The sequence below is a fragment of the Lemur catta genome, chromosome 10 (assembly GCF_020740605.2).
Source record: "Lemur catta isolate mLemCat1 chromosome 10, mLemCat1.pri, whole genome shotgun sequence".
NCBI lineage: Eukaryota > Metazoa > Chordata > Mammalia > Primates > Lemuridae > Lemur > Lemur catta.
The window spans coordinates 81,118,716-81,143,266 of record NC_059137.1 but is presented as its reverse complement, the minus strand read 5'-3'; the positions used below and the strand labels follow the sequence as shown (position 1 = coordinate 81,143,266).

Sequence of the window (24,551 nt, the reverse complement as noted above, 5' to 3'; positions counted from 1 at the left end):
GTATGAACAAACCCTGTATCTATCTAGCAGAAAAATGTTGCAGGAAGATAAAAAGCAAATGCAAACGTCCTGACTATCTGAATACAAGGATGCCAAGGTGGCTCCACCACAGTGAACGTCGGAGGAAGGGTCGGAGAAACTTTTGTAGACCACTGTAGGAGGCTTGCATATTCTTTTTTTCTTTAACTTAGACTTTACCTTTATCAAATTTACAGATGCAACTATAAATAGTCAAATAGTTCTTCAAAGCTTACGAAAATAGCGGCTTTTGAAAGGGCACTCCCACCCCCATTTTCTGATCTCCATAGAGAACCATTTTCAACCCTAACTAATTCTTTAATAGTTCGTTCATTCAATGGATTGTTCAATGCAAACTACAACATTGAATTTGCAGTGAGACATCCACCAGATTATGGAGAAAAAAGAGCTCCAGGATGTTTCTGATGAGAACATAGACAAATTGGAACAACCTCTTTGGAGAACAATTGGTAGTACCCTGCTACTATTTCCTTTTATAGGTTAAGGAGACTTACACAGAACTGTTTGTAAAGGGTAGATTCAATCTTGCTGAACATTTGTGCAGAAATGAATAAATGATTATTTATTTACAGAATGAAATGCTATATGGCAGTTTAAATGAACTAGACCTATAGTATCCAAATATAAATCTCAAAAATATAGTAATGAATAAAGAAGGCAAGTTGCAAAAAAAATCCACAATATGCCATTACTTATGTAGTTTTAAAACACTCACAGCAATACATATACATATGAAGTAAAGTCTGAAGACTAAACTCTCCCATCCAAGTACTAGCCAGGCCTGACCCTACTTAGCTTCTGAGAAGGACTAAACTTTGATTTTTTCTTTTGCCCAAATTCCTTTTTCTAAGGAGGCTTGGTGAGTCATGGCTACAAATGATAAAATCTCAGTAAACAGGTTTTTATGATGTGGTTTACTTTCTTACCTGATTCTGGTATAGCATCACATGAAAGACAGAAGACCCTTATCTTAACTCAAGCATTCCTTTCTGCTGATTCCTGATGTTTGGACAAAGTCTAACTCTTTCAGCCAATTGTTAACTAAACCCACCTATAACTTGCAAGCCCGAGCTTCGAGGTGTCCTACCTTTTCGGGCCAAACCAATGTATACCTTCCATGTATTGATTTATGACTTTACCTGTAATCCCTGTCTCCCTAAAATGTATAAAACCAAACTGATTTCATGAAACCAGGTAGTGATAACATTTGAAACCCAGCCACAGCGAGTCTACTTGCTCAAGGCTTCTTGGGTGTGGCTCTGGGCCATGTTCCTCAAATTTGGCTTAGAATAAACCTCTTTAAATTATTTTACAGAGTTCGGCTTCTTTTCCGTTGACAAGTGTTAAAACATGACAGGAAGAATCTACATCAATTTCTTGAATGTGCTTACTTCAGGGGAGGGGAAGAAGAAATGGAATGGGAGAAGGATGCTTCAATTATAATTGAAATATTTTATTTCCTTAAAAAGATCAAATACAAATATAAATAGAATGTTAACATTGTAAAATCTGGGCAATGGACATGCAGTTTTTCTATATGTCTTAAGTATTTTATAACTAAACTTTTAAAAACTAAAATACAATGTTACCTAGTAAAATACTAAAAATGAAAAGATGATAGTTATAAAAAAGGAGTTATTTCCTGCCTCTGGTTCTTGTTTCCAAAATAACAAGAGTAGCTCATGAAAAACCTATCACCTCTTGTAAGCCTGAGATTGCTTAGTATTTATTTTTCTCTGGAATATTTTTTCCCTTTATTTATATCTTTTTATACTTTTTTCATGATTTGTACCAGTCTCTTTTTGGACTATTTCTGTAGAATTATTTGTGCTTTTCGTTTTCTCACCTTTGGACAGGAGAAGACAGTTTAAAAAAGCATATAAATTCTCCTGACCACAATTAGGAGAGTCCGCTGGATAATATCAGCTGATACACTTTTTATAGCTTAAAAACTTCCCTTTGTGCGAGATTATGCCATTTTGGAAGCAGCTTCATTCCCCAATTCATAATTGTTTCTTTGTTAAGGATGTTTGTTTTTCAAAAACAACATGGGCAAATTCCCTAACACAGAGGCAAGTCCACTAAAGGATGTCCTTGCTGGGACCTGGCTGGGAAGAGCAGCAGGGATAAAATGGCAATGAAGGTGGTTGGCAGTTTAGGCATTCCTAGTCAAAGCAAATCTGTCAAATAATTAGAAAAATTCTTAACTGAATTTACCAAGAATTTGAGATCCCTGTGCTAGCAGAATGTCCCCTAGAAACTGACACATCTGGTACATTTCTAATTTGCTTTATTGAATGATGTTTACCAGAGAGTCTTTTCTTTAAAGAATTTAGAATTCAACAAGATATTATAAATTTTTTCCAGGTACTTTTCTGAATGTGTTGAGCCCATATGTAGTTTTTGGATTGAGTTCATTTATACCTACTAGTAGACTGAATTTAAAAAGCAATTTGATGTGTGACATGCTCTTTGAGTCTCTCAATGAACTTTTCTGTTTGGTATCCAGAAAAGAACTTGGACCCCTAAAAGCTTGTGTGAGACTCAGAACTCTGAAGTCCACAGTTCTCTGGTGAATTATAAATTCAACCAAATATATTTTCTTGTCTCAAGCAGAAACTGATTTCATGAAACCAGGTAGCGATAACATTTGAAAGACAGCTTCCAAACATGCTGGAGCCATTAAGGTTGCTGCAGTCATTAGTTACAATAATATTTAAGATATGTATCATAATACTACATAATTTTCTCCTACATATCTGAAGTTAACCATACATTTTTAAGATGTACAAATCAAAAAAGTTGAATCAGAATATGGCATAGCGGGCAAACTGCTAAATCCAGGATATTCCAATCCACTTATGAATCTGAGTTTTATCATTCCTTTCCTTTCACTGGTATGACTTCAAATGTTTAAGCAGCCAAAAACACTCAAACTTAAGTACTGTAATGCTATGCTATTTTGCTGTTTTTCTCCTTCTAGAAGGCATCTATATATACATTTTATTTCACTTTTCACCACTTGAATGTTTAAAGTTCATTTCTAAAGATTCAAAAGGCCTCATAAAAATACAGACATTGATCTCATAAATTCAGATGCACAGATTGTCAGAGGAACAAAAAAGTTGGAAAATCGGCTTAGTTCCCTTTCACATTATTTTTAGAGGCCTGATAAATGGTGTTGTCATAGCATTTTAAATAGAGTTTCACTTGCCACCAAGTAAAATCAACAATTCAATGACAGAATGTTTAAATTCTATCCTGTTCTTTGCTACAAACTGTCTAGAAGGAGCGACATTCTGAGCATTGTCAGTTTACCCTGTAGTCCTAAGGTTTGCTGCAGATGGTCTGGAAGCTACAGTACAACCACACAGGATGGACGTTCCCAGCAGTATATGGTTACCATCGAGCCTTCTGCAGTTGAATTCTTGTGCAGAAATCATTTGGAAGTGCTGCTCTGGCGCTCAGTCAAGACTTAATGCTTAGCGTAATCCAGTCTGGAAAGTGTTGCATAACTCTCCACTTGAACTTGGATCTCTATGCTCTGACAAGCCTCAGAGCAAAAAAGGGGCCATAAAGGCCATGAGCACCTTGAAGCGCTTTGGAAGGTTATCAGTTGGTCTGAGTTTTGGCAGACCCAAGAACTAAGTTTACATGAGACTTTAAAATTTTTCAGGAAAATTATTTTGGATCTTTTTCAGCCTAATTAGCAGATACAATCTGCAGCCATGAACTTCAGTGCTTGATAAATGTCCTCAGTGCCACAGTCTTTCTACCCATCCAGTCACCAGTGATAGTCTCTAACTCTTCTCATTCTTTCTTTTCAGATAATGAGAAAAAAGTTGCACTTACAGGTCTTTTAGGGAGGAGGATCAATGCGTCAGGGCTGGAAGGCAAAACTTCCGTCTGCTTACTTCTTTATTTCAGACTCTGGATGAGTGATGCACACACTGCTCTCAGGCCTACCCTTCAATTGCACAAATATCCATCCAGCCCTAACTCTATGCAAAATATTCTGCCGGGCTCTGTGCAAAATACACACTTAAAAAGCATCCTTCATCACACATGTGCACACACACACACACACACACACGCACACATGCACACACCCCGGCATCTCCCATCCTACCCAGTAAGCTCATATATTCTTTTCCAAAAATAAAAAATATTTACATCTCAAGCTAAATGTGTCCTTTTGTTAACCCCTTAGATGATGGATTGGAAAATACATTAATTAATTTTAGATCTAAAATCACCATGGTGGTGAGTTAAAGAATGATGATAGAGCATTATGGAAGGTAAGTATTATTGAAGGGACCTTTGCCATTTAGGCAAGTGGTAAAGAACGAGAAGTGAATTTTATAATAGGTGAGTATTTGAGGAGAAAAGACAAACTGTTCACTCCATAAGAACAGATCACTATGTGTAATTCAACAAAAAAAATTATCTCCATGAGAATTTACTACTGATTATCAAGAAAATAATACAGCTAAACTAATAACACTTTATAGGAATTTGTCAACAAAAATAAAAACCAGGCTGGGCACGGTGGCTCACGCCTGTAATCCTAGTACTCTGGGAGGCTGAGGCGGGTGGATCGCTCAAGGTCAGGAGTTCAAGACCAGCCTAAGCAAGAGCGAGACCCCGTCTTACTAAAAATAGAAAGAAATTATCTGGCCAACTAAAATATATATATGGAAAAAATTAGCCGGGCATGGTGGCGCATGCCTGTAGTCCCAGCTACCCGGGAGGCTGAGGCAGTAGGATCACTTAAGCCCAGGAGTTTGAGGTTGCTGTGAGCTAGGCTGATGCCACGGCACTCACTCTAGCCTGGGCAACAAAGTGAGACTCTGTCTCAAAAAAAAAAAAACAAAAAACAAAAACTTTACATACAATTTCATCATGCCACCTTAAAGTACTCAGATTGTTACTAGGGACTAACATCTAGTTCTGGGAAATGCTAGTAAAGAAGCAGTGTAGAGCAGCAAGCATTTCTCAAACTTTAGTGTACATAAGAAACATCTGGAAAGATGTTAAAAAAAAAAAAAAAAAAGGATTCCTTGGCCTCTCCCCCAGGGATGCTGATGCTGCTGATTCCAAGGACTGCATTTTGACTAGCTCTGGTGTAGAGAACTTCTATAGATCCTGAGGACTAAAATGCAAGACCCATGAAGAATGGTAATTCTCATAATCTAGTCAAGAGAAAATAAGAAGAAAATGTAACATAAGAGACAGAATCAAGTGATGAACTAAGCACATAAATGTCCTAGCATTCACATTATACTCCCAACTCCTAGAAATGATGGGGGGAATTTTTATAATTAAATAAAAAACTATAAAACAGAGGAACTTCTGGTGATCCATAAATTAAGAGAAAAGCTTGAAATGGTAGGTAGGTGGTATCTTTTTTTGAAGGAAAATACCACAGCCCCAAAGCTTGCAAGAGAGGACCACTCTCTTACAGTTACATTGAGAGTGAATTCAAGGACCAGGAGGCAACCTGGCAGCCAACAAGACAATTTCTTAGGCTATTGCAGTAACAGCAGCCAGCTGCCTAGGCCTTCATAAACACTTCCTTCTTATCCATTGCTCCCAAGCAAGAGACAACAGAAATGTCCTGTCTCCAACAGGAAGGAAGAAGGAGCCTTGGGAGGAGAAGAAAACACCCAATGGCTATTGACCCTCCGGAAATCTGGGAGGGCTCCAATGCCCAGAATACAATTGATTGGCAATCCCAACCAACAGCGCATTCTGATCTTCCCCACAAATACTGGAGGCAGGCTACAAGCTACAGTAAACAGAGTGCTCATGGAGAGGGGCTAATGGAGAAACCCAAATTCCAGTAAGATCAATTGGTTCTCCAAAGTAGTTGGGCCTATTTATTTATGTTCACATCAGCAACATCCTAGAGTTCACAATAATCTGATGGCTGTCTCACTAATGTTGTAGTTTACATTTTCTTGAAAATAGGAGTTTAAAGAATATTTTTAAATTGTGGTAAAAAAAAAAAACACCTATTATAAAATTTACCATCTTAGCCATCTTTAAGTATACAGTGCAGTAGTGTTAATTATATGCCCTTGTTGTGCAATTGATCTCTAGAACTTTTGCATCTTGCAAAACTAAAACTCTATACCTATTGAACAACTCTCATTTTCCCCTTCCTCCTGTCTTCTCACAACCATTCTACTTTGTTTCTGAGAGTTTTAATACTTTAGATACCTCATAAAAATGGAATCATGCAGTATTTGTCTTTTGCTACTGGTTTATTTCACTTTGCATAATGTCCTAAAGGTTGATCCATGTTTTGGTATGTAACAGGACTGCCTTCCTTTTAAGGCTGAATAACCTTCCATTTTGTGCATATTACCACTCTTTATCTGTTCATCCACTGATGGGCATATAGGTTGCTTTCACCTCTTGGCTCTTGTGAATAATGCTGAAATGAACATGGGTGTGCAAATATCTCTTAGAGATCCTGTTTTCAATTCTTTTGGATATATGCACAGAGTTCGATTGCTGGATCATATGGTAATTCCATATGATTTTTAATTTTTAAAGGAACCCCCATACCGTCTTCCAGAGTGGCTGCACCATTTCACATTCCCACCAACAGTGCACAAGGATTCCAGTTACTTCACATCCTCACCAAAACTAACTAACTAACTTCCTTCCTTCCTTCCTTCCTTCCTTCCTTCCTTCCTTCCTTCCTTCCTTCCTTCCTTCCTTCCTTCCTCCCTCCCTCCCTCCCTCCCTTCCACCATCCTATGAGTATAAAATGATATCTTATTGTAGTTCTGATTTACATTTCCCCAACGATTAGTGATGATGAACATCTTTTCAGATGCTTATTAGTCATTTGCACATATTCTTTGGAGAAATGTATATTAAAGTCACTTGCCTATTTTTAATTGGATTAGTTGGGTTTTTTGTTGTTGTTGTTGTTGACCTGTAAGGGTTCTCTGTATATTCTTGATATTAACCCCTTAACCAGATATATGGTTTGCAAATATTTTCTCCCATTACATAGGCTGTGATTCAGTCTGTTAATTGTTTCCTTTGCTGCACAGACACTTTTAAATTTGATATAGTCCTATTTGTCTACTCTTGCTTTTCTTGTCTATGGTTTTGGTGTCATATCCAAAGCATCATTGTCAAATCCAATGTCATGAAGCTTTTCTCCTATAGTTTCAGGTCTTACATTTAGGTCTTTAATCTATTTTGAGCCAATATATGTATACAATGTAAGGTAAGGTAAGGGTCCAAGTTCATTCTTTTGCACATGTATATCCAGTTTTCCCAGCACCATTTATTAAAGAGATTATCCTTCCCCAATCTTATAGCCATGGCATCCTTGTCAAAGATCATTTAATCATATACGTGAGGATTTCTGGGCTCTCTATCATGTTACATTGGTCAATATGTCTGTCTTTTTGCCAGTACCATATCATTTTGATTACTGTGGCTTTCTAATATATTTTGAAAAAAGGAAGTGTGAGGCCTCCACCCTTTTCTTTCTCAAAATTCTTTCTGGCTGTTTGGGGATACTTTAAAATTCCATATAAATTTTAGGATGATGTTTTCTATTTCTTAAAAAAACCCATTGGGGCCGGGCGCGGTGGCTCACGCCTGTAATCCTAGCACTCTGGGAGGCCGAGGCGGGTGGATCGCTCGAGGTCAGGAGTTCGAGACCAGCCTGAGCGAGACCCGTCTCTACTAAAAATAGAAATAAATTATCTGGACAACTAAAAATATATATAGAAAAAATTAGCCGGGCATGGTGGCGCATGCCTGTAGTCCCAGCTACTTGGGAGGCTGAGGCAGTAGGATTGCTTAAGCCCAGGAGTTTGAGGTTGCTGTGAGCTAGGATGATGCCACGGCACTCACTCTAGCCCGGGCAACAGAGCAAGACTCTGTCTCAAAAAAAAAAAAAACCCATTGGTATATTGATAGGAATTATACTGAATGTATAGATTGCTTTGGGCAGTATGAACATTTTAAAATATTAAGTATTCCAATCCATGAACATGGGATGCCTTTCCATTTATCTGCATCTTCTTTAATTTCTTTTAGTAATGTTCATAGTTTTCAGTGTATAGGTCTTTTTGCCTCCATGGCTAAGTTTTATTCCTAAACCTAAATGTTTTATTCTTTTTGATGCTATTTTAAGTGGAACTGTTTTTTTAATTTACTTTTTGAATTGCTCATTGTTAGTGCATAGAAATGAAACTGTTTTTTGTGTGTTGATATTATATCCTGCAACTTTGCTTAATTATTAATAGCTTATTAGTTCTAACAGTTTTTTGCGGAATCTTTTAGGGTTTTTACACATGAGATCGTGTCATATGCGAACAGAGATAAAATCACTTCTTCCTTTCCAATTTGAATATCTATTCTTTTTCTTACCTAATTGTTCTGGCAAGGACTTGCAGTACTATATAGAACACAGGTGGTAAGAGAGGATAAGGATATCCTTGCCTTGTTCCTGACCTTAGAGGGAAAACTTTCAGTTTTTCACCATTACATATGATGTTAACCACGGGTTTTTCAAATACTGTCTTTATTATGTTGAGGTAATTTCCTTCTATTCCTAACTTGCTCAGTGCTTTATCATAAATGGGTGTTGAATTTTGTCAAATGCTTTTTTTTCATTAATTGAGATGATCATGTGGTTTTTGCTCATCATTCTATTGATGTGGTGTATTACATTGATTGAATTTGGTATGTTGAACCATCCTTGTATTCCAGAAATAAATTTCACTTGGTTATGATATATAATCCTTCTAATGTACTATTGAGTTTGCTAGTATTTTGCTGAGGATTTTTGCATCAGGCTTCATGAAAGATATTTGTCTCTTTTCTTGTAGTAGTGTTGCTTGATTTTGATGTCATGATAATGCTTGCCTCATAAAATGAGTTTGGAATTGTTCTATCTTCTTCAACTTTTTGGAAGAGTTTGAGAAGGACTGGTGTTAATTCTTCTTTAAATGTTTGCTAGAATTCTCCAGTGAAGCCATCCTGTCCTGAGTTTTTCTTTGTTAGAAGGTTTTGGATAACTGATTCAATATCCTTACTAGTTATAGGTCTGTTCAGATTTTTCATTTCTTCATGATTCAGTCTTGCAGGCTGTGGGCTCCTAGAAATTAATCCATTTCTTCTAGGTTATCCAATTTGTTGCCATATAACTGTTCATAGTAGTCTCTTATGATCTTTTTTATTTTTGTGGCATCAGTTGTGATTTCTCTTCTTTCATTTCTGATTTTTGTTATTCAAGTCTTCTTTTTCCCCCCTTACTTAGTCTAGCTAAGGGTTTGTCAATTTTGCTGATCTTTACAAAAACTCAACTCTTAGTTTTGATTTTTTTCTATTATCTATTTTGTTTATTTCTGCTGTAATCTTTATTATTCTCTCCCTTCTTCTAACTTTAGGTTTACTTTGTTCTTTTTGTAGTTCCCTAAGATGTAAAGCCAGATTGTTGCGTTGAGATCTTTCTTCTTTATTAATGTAGGTATATACTACTATAAACTTCCCTGTTAGTACTGCTTTTGCTGCATCCCATAAGTTTTCATATGTTGTGTTTACATTTTCACTTGTTTCAAGTTATTTTCTACATTCCTTATGATCTCTTCTTTGATCCATTGGCTGTCTAAGTGTGTGTTAATTTCCACATATTTGTGAATTTTCCAGTTTTTCTTTTGCTATTGACTTTCAGTTTCACACCATTGTGGTTGAAAAAATACTTGGTATGATTTCAGTCTTCTTAAATTTACTAAAACTTGTTTTGTGGCCTAACATGGGCCTATTCTGGAGAATGTTCCATGTGTGCATGAGAAGAATGTGTATTCTATTATTGGGTGGAGTATTCTGTATATGTCTATTAAGTCCAATTGGTCTATAGCATTACTCAAGCTGTTTTCTTACTGATCTTCAGTCTGGTTAATCAATCCTTATTAAAAATGAGATATTGATCCAAAGGGGACTGATGACAGACAATAAAAAAATTTAAAAAATGAGATATTGAAATCTCCTATTATTACTGTGTTACTGTCTATTTCTCACTTCAATTCTATCAATGTTTGCTTCATATATTTTGATGCTCTGCTATTCATTATAATTGTTATATCTTCCTGGTGAATTGACTCTTTTGTCATTATATAATCTCCTTTGTTTCTTGTGACAGTTGTCTGATATAAGTATGCCTATTCTTGCCCTCTTTTGGTTACCATTTGCATGATGTATCTTTCTCCATCTTTTTACTTTTGGATTATGTATGTCCTTATATTTCAAGTGGGTCTCTTACAGACATCATATAGATGGATCTTATTTTCTTACCCATTTAGCAATTCTGTATCTTTTGAATGGGAAGTTACATACCTGTTAAGTGAAAGTCATTACTGATAGGGAAGGACTTAGTATTTCCATTTCATTAATTGTTTTTTATATATCGTGTGGTTTTTTTGTTCCCATTTTCCTCTCTTGTTCCCTTTCTTTGTGTTTCATGCTTTATAGTGACATGCTTTGATCCCCTTCTCAGTTTCCTTTGTGCATCTCCTACAACTATTTTCTGTGTTGTTACCATGTGGGTTACATAAAATATCTTAAAGTTATACCAACCTATCTTAAACTGATAAGAGAAGTTAGTTTCAGCCACATACAAAAATTCTACTCATTTGTGTCTCCTCTCCACTTCAAGTGAGCAACATCATAGTACATCTTCTTATATTTTGTAGCTATTAAAATAGTTTTTATAGTTTTCTTATGATTTTATAAGTTCCATACCAGAATTAAAAGTGATTTATGTATAGTCAGCCCTCTGAAAATGTGGGTTCTGCATCTACAGATTCAACCAACCAAGGATCAAAAACACAGTATTTGCAGGATGTGCAACTCACAGATACAGAGGGTCAACTGTTTGTACCTGCAGGTTCCACACAGTTGACTGCAGGACTTGAGCATGTGTAGATTTTGGTATCTGTGAAAGTTCCTGGAAACAATCCCCTGTGGATACTAAGTGATGACTGTACTACCATCACAGTATTATGGAATTTTGTATTTGTCTACATATTTATCTTTACCAGAGAGCTTTATATTTTTGTGTGTTTTCATGTTGCTATCTAGTGTTCTTTCATTTCAACTTGAAAAATTCCCTTTAGCAATTCTTGTAAGGCAGGTCTAGTGGTGATGAACTCCCTCACCTTTTGTTTATCAGGGAAGATTTTTTTTTTTTTTTTGAGACAGGGTCTCACTCTGTCGCCCAGGCTGGTGTACAGTGGCATCATCGTAGCTCACTACAACCTGGCTTTACATCTTAGGGAACTCCTGGGCTCAAGCAAGCCTTCCACGTCAGCTTCCCAATTAGCTGGAACTACAAGCATGCACCACCATGCCCAGCTAATTATATATATATTTTTTGGTAGAGTTGGGGGTCTCTATAGATAGCTCAGGCTGGTCTCAAACTCTTGGCCTCAAGCTATCCTCCCACCTCAGCCTCCCAAAGTACTGGGATTACAGGTGTGAGCCACCATTCCTGGCCTTCCCCTTCATTTTTGAAGGACAATTTTGCCACATACAGTATTCTTAGTTGGCAGGTTTGGTCTTCCCAACTGTTCTTTGAATATATATCATCTCACTCCCATCTGGCCTGTAATATTTCAACTAAGAAATTCATTGATAATCTTATAGGACCTTCCTGGTATGTCACTTTTTTTGTTGTTGTTTTCAAGATGCTGTCTTTGTTGTTGTTAACTTCTGACAGTTTGATTTTTATGTGTCTTGATGTGGGCCTCTTTGAGTTCATTCTAGTTGCAGTCCTTTGAGCTTCTTCAATTAGGATATCTAATCCCTTCCTCAGATTTTGGAAGTTTTCACCATTTTTTCTTCAAATAAATTCTCTGCCTCTTTCTCGGTCTCTTATTCTAGGATTCCCATAATGTGTATATTGTTTTACTTGATGTTGTTCCACAAGTCTCTTAAAATTTCTTCACTTTCCTTCATTCTTTTTTCTTTTTGTTCTTTTGATGTGATAATTTCAATTAGCCTGTCTTCAAGTTTTTGTTTTTTTTTTTTGAGACAGAGTCTCACTGTGTTGCCCAGGCTAGAGCGAGTGCCGTGGCATCAGCCTAGCTCACAGCAACCTCAAACTCCTGGGGTTAAGTGATCCTACTGCCTCAGCCTCCCGAGTAGCTGAGACTACAGGCATGCGCCACCATGACCGGCTAATTTTTTTCTATATATATATTTTTTAGTTGGCCAGATAATTTCTTTCTATTTTTAGTAGAGACGGGGTTTCGCTCTTGCTCAGGCTGGTCTTGAACTCCTGACCTCGAGTGATCCACCCGCCTCGGCCTCCCAGAGTGCTAGGATTACAGGCGTGAGCCACTGCGCCCGGCCTCTTCAAGTTTTTTGATTCTTTATTCTGCTTGATCAAGTCTGCTGTTGAATCTCTCCAATCAATTTTTCAATTCAGTTACTGCATTCTTCAGCTCTAGAGTATCTGTTTGGTTTTTTGTTTATAGTTTCTATCTCTTTATTGATATTTTCATTTTGTTTATGCATTGTTTTCCTGATTTCACGTAGTTGTTTATCCATGTTCTCTTGTATTTCACTGAGATTCCTTAAAACAATTATTTAGAATTCTTTGTCAGGTAATTCATAGATCTCTATTTCTTTGGGGTTGGTTTCTGGAGATTTATTTGATCCTTTTATTTGGCCATGTTTCCCTGTTTTGTGCATCTTGTTTGTTTGTTTGTTTGTTTGTTTGCTGTTTTGTGCATTTAAAAAAGTCATTTCTCCCAGTCTGCATGGACTGGCATTGTACAAGGAAAGACCTTCACCAATCAGCCCACCTAGATATCTTGGGGACTCCCTCAAATCTTTTCCAACCATGTGTCTTCTCTGGGCTTGTGTATGTAATTTCCTAATTAGAGAGACTTTCAATTTCTTTTTCAAGAGGTTGTAATTTCTCCATCCCTCTGGTGTCTGTTTGTGGTACTGCAGGTTCTCTAGTGCTGCAACAAGGCTGCTGAGTTCTCTTTTGTTCTTCATAACTCTCCATGCATCCAAAGTATGCCAATTCCCTGTAAGTGCTCCAAGTTAGGCAAGATAGAAACTAGTCCCTCTGGTAGCCCCTTGAAAAGCCAGAGTATTGGGTGAACATTCCACTTCTCTCTTTCCCTTCCAAGGGAGAAGCCTTGAGCTGGGCACTTTCTCCCAATACTGCTGAGCTGTGCCAGCCTCCACATGTAGTTCTGTCAGTTCTCTGGTGCTGCAACAAACTTCTAAGCTTTGTTTTGTTCTCTGTGACCCCAAGGCAACCAAAGTAGTCTCTCTTTATCCACAGTTTGCTTTTCATGGTTTCAGTTATCCATGGTCAACCACAGTCCAAAAATAAATGGAAAATTCCAGAAATAAACAACTCATAAGTTTTAAATTTTGTGTTATTCTGAGTAGCATGATGAAATCTCGTGCCATTCCACTCTGTCCTGACCAGGACATGAATCATCTCTTTGTCCAGCCTATCCATGTTGTATATACTATCTGCTGTTAATCACTTAGTAGCCATATCGGTTATAAGATCAATTATCACAGTTATCACTGTGCCTGTGTTCAAGTAACCCTTATTTTACTTAATAGTGGCTCCAAAATGCAATAGTAGTGATACTGGAGATTCAGATATGTCAAAGAGAAGCTGTAAAATGCTTCCTTTAAGTCAAAAGGCAAAAGTTCTTGACTTAGTAAGGAAAGGAAAAAATTGTATGCTTAAGTTGCTAAGATCTATCGTAACAATGAATCTCCTATCTGTGAAATTGTGAAGAAGGAAAAAGAAATTTGTGCTAGTTTTGCTGTCACACCTCAAATAGGAAAAGTTACAGCCACAGTGCACGATAAATGCTTAGTTTAAGATGGAAAAGGCATTAAACTTGTGGGTGGAAGACATAAAAAGAAACATGTCATAACTGACAAAAATTGGGCTCAGTACTATCTGTGATTCCAGGCATCCACTGGGTATTTTGGAACGTATCCCCTGCAGATAAGGGGAGACTACTCTATGCCAGCACCCATCAGTGCTCCAACTCAGACAAGACAGAAGCTAGTGCCTCGGACAGCCCCTGAAAAGCTAGAACTGTGGATGCATATCCTCCTCTTCCTTCCCTGCCAATGGAGAAGCTACAAGCTCATTTTTTTCTCCCAATCTTACCAAGCTGTGCCAGCTTGGAAGAAGGGCTATCATGGTTGATATGAAACAGCTTTTCTTACTAATTTCAATGCAGTATTCCAGATTTTGAGCTTGCCTGCAGTACTGCAACTTAATTGGTTTCTGGAGTTTTCATCAAGGCTTTTTGGGACTATGTTATAGTTAAGTTGATGTCTCTGTGGAGAAACAAGGTCTGGGGCTTCCTATTCTGCCATCTTGCTGACATCACTCCTGAAGAATTCCTTTTATGTTTATTATTCATTCAGTTTTCCTTTTTTGGTAATAAGCTACTTATATTTCTTGCCCTTTTCTATACTAGAGTGTTTACCTCTTTATAATTGATTTGTGGGAGTCATTTCTATATATTGCATATTAATCCTTTGTCAGTTTTATAGGTTGCAAATATCTTCCAAGTCTGTGGCTGGTCATCTCCATTTGTTAATAGATCTTAAAAATTATTTTGTTCATTCTCAGCTTATTTTTTAAAAAATTACCAACTCTAATGCATTTTTTGGGAGTCTAATCTAGGGAGTACATACACATTGTGTCTTATTGATATTTTAAGTGCTTTTAATAAATTTTAATAACATTATTCAAAAGATCTATTAGTCGACATTCACCTCACAGTTAAATCAAAGTCTTTACCTGACATGTAAATAAATGAATCTAAACACTTCCAATGCCTCCCATAGATTCTTCATCTTATTTTTAAGTATACTTCATAATGCCACACACTTTACTTATTTTAAATGCACAATTCAATGAATTATCATAAATTTACTGAGGTGGAAAGCCATCATCACCATCTAGTTTTAGGATATTTCCATCACCTTGGAAAGATCCTCTGTGCGCATTTTCAGGAAATCCCTAATTCCTACTCCCAGGCCCAGGCAACAACTAATCTACTTTATGCTTTGCCTATTCCGAATATTTCATATAAATGAAATCATACAATATGTGGTCTTTCGTGATGGCTTCTTTCACTTAGCACAATGTTTTTGAGGTTCATCCATGTTGCAGCATGGATCACTTTCTTTTTATTGAGAAATAGTATTCTATTGCATATTGTATAACCATACCACATTCTGTTTATCCAGTCATGAGTTGTGTATATTTGGATTGCTTCCACTTTTTGACCGTTATGAATAACGCTATGAACATTCACATACAAGTACTTGGGTGGTATTAGCCATTTGTATATATTTTTTACTAAAATGTGTATTCCAATCTTTTCCCCGCTTTTATTTTTTTATTTTTTTTTTTTTGAGACAGAGTGTCACTTTGTTGCCCGGGCTAGAGTGAGTGCCGTGGCATCAGCCTAGCTCACAGCAACCTCAAACTCCTGGGCTTAAGCGATCCTACTGCCTCAGCCTCCCTAGTAGCTGGGACTACAGGCATGAGCCACCATGCCCGGCTAATTTTTTTTGTATATATATTTTTTAGTTGGCCAGATAATTTCTTTCTATTTTTAGTAGAGACGGGGTCTCACTCTTGCTCAGGCTGGTCTCGAACTCCTGACCTCGAGCGATCCACCCGCCTCGGCCTCCCAGAGCTAGGATTACAGGCGTGAGCCACCGCGCCCGGCCTTTTCCCCGCTTTTAAACTAGGTTATTTGTCTTATTGCTGAATTCTTTATACATTCTGGATATGAGCCCTTTATCAGATATACAATCTGAAAATATTTTCTCACAGTTTACAATCAGTCTTTTCATTTTTTAAATGGGGGCAACAGATATTCAGATTTTTTTTAATCCATTCACTTGCTGATGATCCTTTGGGTTGTTTCTGGTTTTGAACTATTATAAATAAAGCAGCTATGAACATTCATATACAAGTAGTAGTATCTATGCTTTTATTTGCTATGAGTAAATACTCAAGAGTGGAATGGGCGAGCTGCAGAGTAAGCATATGTTTAACTCTATAATAAACTGCTTCACTGTTTATCAAGTGGTTATACCATTTCACATTCTCACTAACAATGTGTAAGAGATATGGTAGTTCTATGTCTACACATGATAATGTGAGGGTTTTAAATTTTATTCATTTGAGAGAGAGTATACAATAGTATGACATTTGATTTTTTTCTTATTTTTTATTGTGGTAAAACATAAATAATAGTTATCATTTAAACACTTATAAGTGGTAATCATTAAGTGATATTAAATACATTTCACATTCTGTTTACTCATCACTACTCTGTATATACCAAAATTTTTCATCATCCCCTGAAAAAGCTCAATACACATTAAACAATAACTTCCTCTTCGTCCCTCCCTCCAGCTCCTAGTAACCTCTATTCAGCTTCCTGTCTCTACAAATTTGCCTATTCTAGGTACTTTATATAAGTGGAATTAAACAATATTTGTCCTTCTGTGCCTGACTTATTTCACCAAGAATGGGATGTATCTTCAAGGTCCCTCTTTGTTCTTACATATATCAAAATTTTATTCCTTTGAAGGGAATAAACACATTTTGTTTATCCATTCGTCTGATCATGGACACTTGGGCATGTCTCCACCTTTTGGCCACTGAGACTAATCAACATTGGTGCACAGATATCTGTTCAAGTTTCTGCTTTCATTCATATATACATACACACACATATAATAAAGTTCCTAATTTTGGATATATATCTAGGAGTGGAATTTCTGGGTCATATAGTAATTCTATGCTTAAATTTTTGAGGAATTGCCAAACTGTTTTCCACAGTGGCTGCATCATTTTACATTTCCACCAGCAATGCACAAGGGTTCCAATTTCTTCACATCCTCCCATCACTTGTTACTTTCCTTTTTTTTTTTTTAAATAATAGTTATCCTAGTGGATGTGGTTTTTCATTGTGGCTTTGATTTGCATTTCCCCAATGATTAGTGATGTTGAGTACCTTTTCATATGCTTATTTTCCACTTTTATCTCTTTGGAGAAAGTTCTATTCAAGTCTTTTGCCCATTTTTGAATTGAGGATTTTTGTTGTTGAGTTCATTATATATTCTGGACATTAATCCCTTATCAGAGATAATATTTGCAAAAGTTTTCAATCACTCAGTAAGTTGTCTTTTTACTTTCCTAATAGTATTCTTTGATTCATAATAATTCTTAATTTTAATAAAGTCCAATTTACCTATTTTTTCTTTGTTGCTTGTACTTTTGGTGTCCTATCTGAAAAATCATTGCCAAATCCAATGTCATGAAGATTTTCACCAACGTTTTCTTCTAAGAATTTTATAGCTTACTTTAAAGGTTAGAGGCAAAAGATTCTTAAAGGCTGAGGGCAAAGACTATTTCTGATAGAGAATTAATTAGCAATAGTTTTACAAAAAAACCCACAAAGTCCTGCAGCCCCTAGATTCCCTTGGTTAATGATATGTTAAAAATGAAATGCTCACCAATGAAAACAACTCTGATTTCTTTCACAGAGTGAAGAAACATTTGTAATGTGATTAATTGCCTTTTAATTTGTCTGAATCTATTTGATTTGTTTAGTCTAGATTTTGGAATATTATGTTTCTTAAAATAGTCATCTGCACACATCAAATGTTGCCTTGTAAATATCCTGATTCTGTGTGGCGAGGTTGGGCAGGACAGGGTGGGACAGGCTGGCATGAGAGCACTTGCATCAAGCACCTTCTCCTCTCACGGAGTGAGCAATCCCAGGGTGAGCCTAAGTGCTCCTCTCTCTTGTGTTTTCCCGACTGTATATGTAGGGCTTTTTAGCTAATGGGTACACAGAAAACATTATATGATTCACTTACTGCCCTAGTACAGTTGAGAGAATAGTAATTTTAAAAGAAAATTTGAAAAAACACACCAATTTGCTATGTATTCCACTAAAATAATCTCTCTATATAGAATAAAACCTTAACTATAAACATGCATTTCCTATGAATTATAAAATTTTCCTCTCATAACCAAACTGATACATTTTGAAAGTTGAGAATGGGGACGTTTAGTTTAACACCTACCGCCTTTGAGTGTTAAATCCATCAAGATGATTCTCTCTGAGTTCAGACACTAATGATAAAACCATCTGTAACACAAAATCAGTTGCAGGTTAACTCACACTGCAAACAGGATTACATCAGTTCTATTTTTCTTAGTGTGAGTGATATTTCCGTTGAGATTCCCCCCCCACCCCCTACCGTCTTCTCCTTATGTTTTACTTTGTCAGAGTGAAAAGAAAACAGTGCCAAGTCACAGTTACTAATAACTGGGATTTTATGTTTAATGTCTATTATTTTGCATTCTTATTTAGGCAATGAACAATAGATCATTAATTTCCTAAGAATTAAAACCAAACCATTTTAAAAAAGTTAGAGTTAGTTTATTTCTTCTTTTTAACTTCAGTCCATTTTAAAAAATGCTTTTCATGCATAAAGCTTCTAAAAGACCAGAATGGTTAACAAACATTAAAAATCTCATAATAATTTTAGAAAGTTATATCAAAAGCATAGATTAAAACTTCCTATATTTGACTACAATTTGAGCCAGAAGAAAACAAAGCTTTAAATACTAAGAGGTAAATATATTACTATCACACTATTTCCAAGATTATTTGCTGAATTTTCTGCTTTGCTTTAACATAAAATTCCAATCAAGTTATTTTAAATACTAGGTTTGTCCAACAGTACAAGGCTGTGTTTATCCTGATTAAAGAAAGCTCTTCTTGCAAAAATCTTGGAATGAATAACTGAGATGGGTTACGAGAAGAAGAGGTTGATTGGTAGATTTAATAAAACCTTTCCTGGTTTCCTTCTCCTTTCTCATAACCTCCCATCTCACATTTCTTCCTTACATGGCCGTAAGTCTACCCAAGGTAAGAAGAGATAAACAAAGAAAAGTTAAACACCTCTCCTGGAGGAGTGAAATATTTCCATTTACCCTTTTTGCTGATGGTACATTCAGCAATGAAAATTTTCATACTAATAAATTTAAAATACTCACATTTTTAAGCAAACCAGGATAGTAATCTACAGCTGCATACCCAAGACCTTGAGTGAAAAGACCAACTTCTTTTTCATCAAATCTGAATGCTGAAAGTATATGAGATATTAAACTCTAAAAAACATAAAGAGAAAAATTAACTTCTTAAAAGTGAATGCAAGTGCCTGTATGTACAATGTCTATAATTTGAGTTATTTGTAAATGAGGTAGTTTTTATGAAACCAAAAATCTCTATTTGTCTAAGTACTCAGCTCACTTTGATTCAAGGTGTAAAAAAGAAATAAAATGAGCATGAAAATTAGTACATTAAAACCAAGTCAAACAGTAAAACAAAAATATATAATGAATAAACAGTGCTTTAATCATATTAAGAATGGATCTTTATTGTTTTTAAACTCAGTAAAATATGTTTATCAGAGTAGATAAGAGAATTTAACACAATGACTGCCACACTAGAAAAAAAATTTTTTTCCTTGGGGTCATGGTGTTTATTACAAAAATAGAATAAAAATTTCAAAAACAAAACAGTCCTTTCTAATTTAATGAAAATTTTATTTTTTATTGTTTTCTGTGTTTTTTTGAATAAAAAAGTAATATAAAAACTTGAAAATTAATAATATAAAAAATAATGTGAAAACTTGAAAAACAGTTCATAAGGGTAAGTATTTTTCTGAACTTGTCAGGCTTAAGTGCAATTTAAAGGTAAACATAAGTAGAAAAACAAAATTTATTGACCTCTATTCATTTAATCCACATTTTTAGAATTAAATTGTCAATATTAATTGTAACAATAAGAACTCAACAAGTAAGATTTTCACAAACCAATTGCAGGGTTTGGCCCAGATTTTACTTCACAAGGTCTCAGGCGCAAAACTAGCATGAGTTAAATACAACTTACATGGCAGTTAATGTGTTAATATAAGACAACGCATCACAAATGGGTAGAAAAAAGAAAAATTATGCAATAAGTGGTGCCTGGAAACCTATTTTAAGAAAGAGGTTAGATTCTCACTTTAAATTATTCATCAAAATATACTTGAGTTTAATGTAAATTAAAGAGAACAATGTAAAAATGAAATAAAATAATAAACAAGAAGCAGTTATAAGTATTTCTCAAGTATCTAAATGAGAAATAACTTTATAAACTGAAAATCAAGTCATAAGGTAAACAGATCAGTTGTACTAAATAAAAATAAAATCTTGTGTTTATCAGAAAATAACATAAGCACAAACTAGGAAGAATATTAACAACAAATAGTACAGACCATATGTAATCAAATTAATGTACAAAATATATGACAAACACTAAGAGCATAAAAAATAAATATGAACAGATAGTTAATAAGAGAAAACACAAATGCCGGCAGTAATACTTTTATAAACAGAAAAAAATATTTACTATTTTTAAAAGATTTTATTTGGAAATATTTGATTTTTTAAAAAGTCTTACACTGCATTTTGTGATAACACGTTATAAGATAAAATGAATATGCATATATGCATATAAATGTACATGTGTATATATGTATATCCAAACACAAATACTTGGAAGTGACAGTCTAGTCCAGGACAGAGGCTAAGGGTACCTCAGTGATGGGGAGGCCCCACAGACAAGGTACAACAAACAGGTAGCACACAGACCAGTGACACCCAGGGTAGTTACCACTAATCTATTATGGCACTTCTTTCTATTTCATCATAAAATATTTCACATATACAAAAAGATATGAAATAATATGACAAATTTCACCCACCATCAAATTTAGTCAATAAAATATTAGAAATACAGATGAAGCCTTCTGTGCCCTCTCCCCTTCCCCACAACAATTCTACAGCAGTCCCTACCTCTGGGGAAAAACTCTACCCTGAATCTAGTGCACATCCTTTTGTGCAGATCATGGTACTTTCTCCCTTGGTGCTCAGACCTGCCTCAGTATCCTCAAAACAGAACTCCAACCAAACACTCCTAAGTAATGTAAGTTGAAATTCGCCATCTCTACATGACATCCTGTCTAGTGTTTTCAAGTGAGAAAAGTTTATAGCAAGTTAACACAGTAGCTTTAAAATATTACTACTTGGGAGAAGACATGAATGACTGAAAAAACAAAGACCAGCAATATGTACAGCATGATTTACCGAAAAATTAATCAATTGGAAAGGGAGAAAAATAGGAAATTTACAGAGTCAGAATGAACTTTTTATAAGGTATACGATATTAAAAGGCTCCTTACTAGAGTAAACAAAGGCTGGATTCAGCTATTTGAATATATTGCCTTTCCCCCCCTCTTTCAGTTCAAACCTGTCCTAAGTACAGAAAACGAACAAGAGCTGACAACAGTCCCAGGAGAAGTTATCTCCAGGTTCTTTCCCCAAACCAAGCACAATCTGGGTGAGAGCAAGCAGCCACAGCTGGGTTGGCAATCAGGGAGATCAGGCACAAGCCAGTGTGCTGCCCAGACGGTAGCCATGCTCACTGGAGGGGTAGGGCGTACACAGCAGGGAGGGCACTTGGTGCTTCCAGCAAGCTCAGGACAGGGCCTGAACCCCAGAGTGGGGTACAAGGCAGGTTTGGGTGGGTGGGAAGGAAAGCCCAACCAGGCCTGGCCAGCCACATGTGAAATCCATGTGGAAGTGTCCCAGGTAGACTAGGCAGAGGAGGGGGCAGGCCAGGAGGGCTTGGTTTGGAAACTAGGCAGGCTCAGAGTCAGGGGCAGTCTGATGTGAGGTGGAGAGAGAGCAGAACTGGAAATACTCAACCTTCTGCCATCAGCCTTTTGGCATTCTATTTAACAAACACTTAAAGCACTTACTGTGTGCCGGGAGCTGTTTTAAGTGCTTTACAAATGGCACTCATTTAATCCTCACACCCTATAGTAGGTACTATTATTGAATCTGTGTTACAGATGAGGACATTGAGACACACAGAGTTTAAGTGGCTGCCCAAGGCTGGTTACCTATCATATGGCCAAACCTCATAAAGAACCTCCCTCTATCCACTCTCCAGGAGATAGTTTTTAACAATGCAAATCTGACTGGGTTCAGTTTGAAACCCTTCTGATTTCCAGTAACTTACCATGAAACCCAAACTTCTTCCCTAAGCGAAAAGGCCTGGCTCCACCTGTAGCCCCGACACCCACCACTGGGCCGGCTTCCCCTCACTAGCATAATTGGAGCTCTGGAGGGCCACAGGTTCTTTGGCCCATCAGGACTTTAATATGTCTTATTCCCTCTGCCTGGGGGACTCTCCTATGCCTTTCACCTGGTGAAATGCCGCTTCCTGAAGGCACGCTAACAATTATGACAACTAAAATTTATTGAGTGCTTTACTGTGTGTGAGGTACTATGCTAAGTTGTCTAAATATGGCATCACACTGAAAATCCCAGGTTCAGTTTTTAAACAAATTCAATTAAGCGATGTTTCAATTAAGCCACTCATAAACAGCTGGCTATTACTATATTTCACATGATTGACCCTCAAAAAATCAAAGCACAAGGTACTACATACAGATCCAGTTAGGATGGAAAGTAACATAGTGCACAATAGAAGGAAACTGGTTTCAAGGAAGTCACAGCTCTGGATCAGTTAAGATTGGGGGTGAGGGGAGGGGATGGGTGTATGCCTACATGATGAGTGCATTGCGCACCGTCTGGGGAATGGTCATGCTTGAAGGTACTGATTCGGGGAGGTGAGGGGTGGGGGGAGGGGATGGAGGTATGACTACATGGTGAGTGCCAGGCGCACTGTCTGGAGAATGGACATGCTTGAGGCTCTGACTCAGGGGGATGGGTGGGACACGGACAATGTATATAACCTAAGCTTTTGTACCCCCATGAAGAGCTGAAATTAAAAAAAATTAAAAAAAGAAAAGAAAAAAAAAGAAGAAAAATAAAAAATGTTAAAAAAAAAAAAAGATTGTAGATCTTAAACAAAACCATGCCCAGGCTTTCCCCTCTAACCCAGTGCCTCTCAGACGCACTCACACCCTAGGGTCTGGGACCAGCGCGTGAAGGGTGACTTTGCAACACTGCATGAGCTCCTTTGGCAGTTGAGCCAATGGAAGTTAAAAAAAAAAAAAAAAAATCTAAACATTTCATAGATTCATAGGGTGTAATCAGGGATTATAAATAATTCCTGAGTAATGTTTAAAATGGCCACAAACAGTTCCCCAGATACTACAGACATATGTTGCTTAACAACAGGTATATGTTCTGAGAAATATGTCGTGGTGATTTCATTGTTGAGCAAAGATCATCGAGTGCCCTTACACAAACCTCGGTGGGATAGCCTACTACACACCTAGGCTATATGGTATAGCCTATTGCTCCTAAGCTACAAACCTATTCAGCAAGTGACTGTACTGAATATTGTAAGCAACTGTAACACAGTGGTATTTGTGTATCTAAATGTATGTAAACATAGAAAAGATACAAGTAAAAGTACAAGTATGATAGATAAAACATGGTCCCCTGTATAGGGCACTTACCATGAATGGAGGTTGAAGGACTGGAAGTTGCTCTGGGTGAGTCAGTGAGTGCTAAGTGAATGTGAAAGCCTAAGACATTGCTGTTCGCTACCGTAGACTTTATAAACACTGTACACTTAGGCTACACTGAATTTATTTAAAATCTTTTTCTTTCTTCCATAATAAATTAACCTTAGCTTACTGTAATTTTTTTCCCTAATAAACGTTTTGAGTTTTACCTTTTGACTCTTTTGTAATGACACTTAGCTTAAAACATACATTGTACAGCTATACAAAAATATTTTCTTTCTTTATACCCTTGTTCTATGATCTTTTATTTTTATTTTTTTTTTAACTTTTAAACTTTTTTGTTAAAAACTAAGACACAAACATACACATTAGCCGAGGCCTACACAGTGTCAGGATCATTAATATCACTGTTTTCCACCTCTACATCTTGTCCCACTGGAAGGTCTTCAGGGACAGTAACGTAGGGAGCTGTCATCTCCCATGATAACAATGATTTTTTCTGGAATGCCTCCTGAAGGACTCTGCTTGAGGCTGTTTTACAGTAAACTTTTTTTTAGTAAGTAGAAGGAGTATGCTCTAAAATAACAAAAAGCATAGTACAATGAGTAAGTAATAAAGTCATTTATCATTATTATCATCAAGCATTATGTCGTATGCATAATTACATATGCTTTACTTTTGTATGACTGGCAGTGCAGTGTGTTTGTGTACACTAGCATCACCACAAACATGTGAGTAATACATTGGCTCTAAAATGTTTCTACAGCTATGTCACTAGGCCATAGGGATTTTTCAGCTTGATTATAATCTTATGGGACCACCATCATAAGTGTATATGTGGGCTGTCATTGACTGAAATGTTGTTATAAGGCACACGACTGGAG

General features: G+C 36.5%; 1 protein-coding gene across 4 annotated transcripts in view; it reads right to left on the bottom strand.

Moving 5' to 3' along the window:
• The window catches only part of FANCC (FA complementation group C), a 246,018-nt gene that overhangs the window by 73,107 nt on the left and 148,360 nt on the right, over window positions 1-24,551 (bottom strand). For all 4 annotated transcript variants that reach the window (XR_006737903.1, XR_006737902.1, XM_045563464.1 and 1 more), the window contains 2 exons: window positions 19,175-19,288; window positions 18,196-18,260 (listed from right to left, as the gene is read on the bottom strand). Coding sequence is in view for 2 of the 4 variants with exons in the window: in XM_045563464.1 (XP_045419420.1) it covers window positions 18,196-18,260; window positions 19,175-19,288 (179 nt within the window). In the remaining 2 variants the exon portion in view is untranslated. The remainder of the gene's footprint in view (window positions 1-18,195; window positions 18,261-19,174; window positions 19,289-24,551) is intronic.